General features: G+C 57.5%; 1 protein-coding gene across 1 annotated transcript in view; it reads right to left on the bottom strand.

The window, feature by feature from the left end:
• The window catches only part of RMDN3 (regulator of microtubule dynamics 3), a 25,506-nt gene that overhangs the window by 17,586 nt on the left and 6,236 nt on the right, over positions 1 to 1,684 (bottom strand). Inside the window, exon 3 of the mRNA XM_015557530.1 lies at positions 170 to 461. Within this exon, the coding sequence (XP_015413016.1) occupies positions 170 to 461 (292 nt within the window). The remainder of the gene's footprint in view (positions 1 to 169; positions 462 to 1,684) is intronic.

The following is a 1,684-nucleotide window of genomic DNA, read 5'->3' as shown; positions in this document are numbered from 1 at the left end:
GAAAGAGTACAGAAGAGGGAGAATGCTTTCCTTTTCAATAAGCTTTCCAAGAAGGTGAAGCTCTCAGGCACCCGCACCCGCTGTCCCGTCCCATAGGCTCTGCTAGGACAGGCTGCACCCCAGGCCCATCCACCAGCCCTGACTGCGGCCTCAGAGGACCGGCTCCTACCCTGGCGTCTGGGCTCTGAAGTCTGCGTGACGTCCAGTGAGTTGGGCAGGAGCTGGTTCTGGCCATGGCGCTGGGTCCGTTTCCACCGCTGTCTGTACAGGGCGTACAGGAATCCGAGGCCCGCGGCGGTGCCCAGCAGCAGTCCCAGCCCGGGCAGCCCGCGGGAGCCGCCGCGAGCAGGCGGGCGGGGGGAGAGGTTCGTGAGCGTGGTCCACCCACCCCACGCCGAACCCCTGGAGATAGCTCCGTGCCCAGACCCTGAGCGCCCAATGACCCTCACCCCGCCTGGACCCTAAGACTTCCGCCAGCCCAGAGCCGGACTGCCGCGCCTCTCACCCTGCGTGGAAGCAGCCTCCCCTCCAACACGCCCCCTAGCCCTGGTCCCGAGTCAGGTTGCTGGGCTTCCACACCCTCCGCTCCAGCCTCAGGACCCGCAGAGACCACACCCGCCGCCCTGGCCGCAAACGCCTGGCCGCCCCCGCGCCCTCTGAAGGGGCCTGGCCTTGCAGGAAAGAAACTTAGACCCTCACCCGGCCGCTCAACACCCGGGCAGCAGTCGCCGCCGCCTCACGCTGTCAATGATCGTGACGTCATTAAACGGCGCCGTCTGCCCCCGCTCGCGTTTAGGAAGGCGCCGTGAGATGACCGCACTGGGCTGCGCCTCCCGCCCTAGTTTTTCCCAGGGGCGGGGCCACAGTGCGCCCGAGGGGCGGGGCCAGCAGAGCGGCGGAAAGGGCGCGGAGTCCCAGCGAGAGGCGGACGCTGACTTACTCGGGCGATGCTCAAGCAGAAACCCTGCGGTCTGGCCGCTGAGTTACCATTTCTCTCCGGTCACACCTGCTGTTCGCGTCTGCTGTTGCTTCTGCCTGAATGACCCATTGTCTACCTGGAAAACGCCATCCCCTCCTCACCTATTCTTGACAGTCTGTTGTAACTCCGACTCCATTTATTTCGGCTTATTATTTATGCACTTTTATTCAAACCATTTGCTAAATACTAGAGAATAGCGCTTTTTGCAGTTCAACTTGGAACATGTAAACTATTGGTTGGCCACAAGAGGTGCCTGAGTCCCCAGGGCCAACTGCTTAAAAACTCTTACCTTGCTCTTTGATTACAAAATCCGCATTATTAACCGGTTAAGAGTTAATCGTATTATTAACCGGTTAATAATGCGGATCAACCATTAACCGGTTAATAATACGGATTAACCATTAACCGGTTAATAATCCGGACCAACCATTAACCGGTTAATAGTGCAGATTTTGTAATCAAAGAAAACACGGTAATTTCAAGAAAAACATCAAAAGTGCTTTATTTAAAGTAATGTTCATCGCTAGCACTTTTCTTCAAAATAAAGTAATGAATTGAAACTCCCCGCAAATGCTCTTTTTTTGGCAGGAAATTCGACATTTCGTGGAAGGGGGCGAACAAGGGTTAGGCTGCCCTGCCTCGGGTTCCCACAGCCTGGTCAGCACCGCCACGACCCGTGGGGACCTGCGCCGGGGAGGGCAGAAG

This window comes from Myotis davidii, unplaced genomic scaffold (genome assembly GCF_000327345.1).
Source record: "Myotis davidii unplaced genomic scaffold, ASM32734v1 scaffold46, whole genome shotgun sequence".
Classification (NCBI taxonomy): Eukaryota; Metazoa; Chordata; class Mammalia; order Chiroptera; family Vespertilionidae; genus Myotis; species Myotis davidii.
The sequence above is the reverse complement of the archived record's forward strand: the minus strand, read 5'-3'. Positions and strand labels throughout refer to the sequence as shown.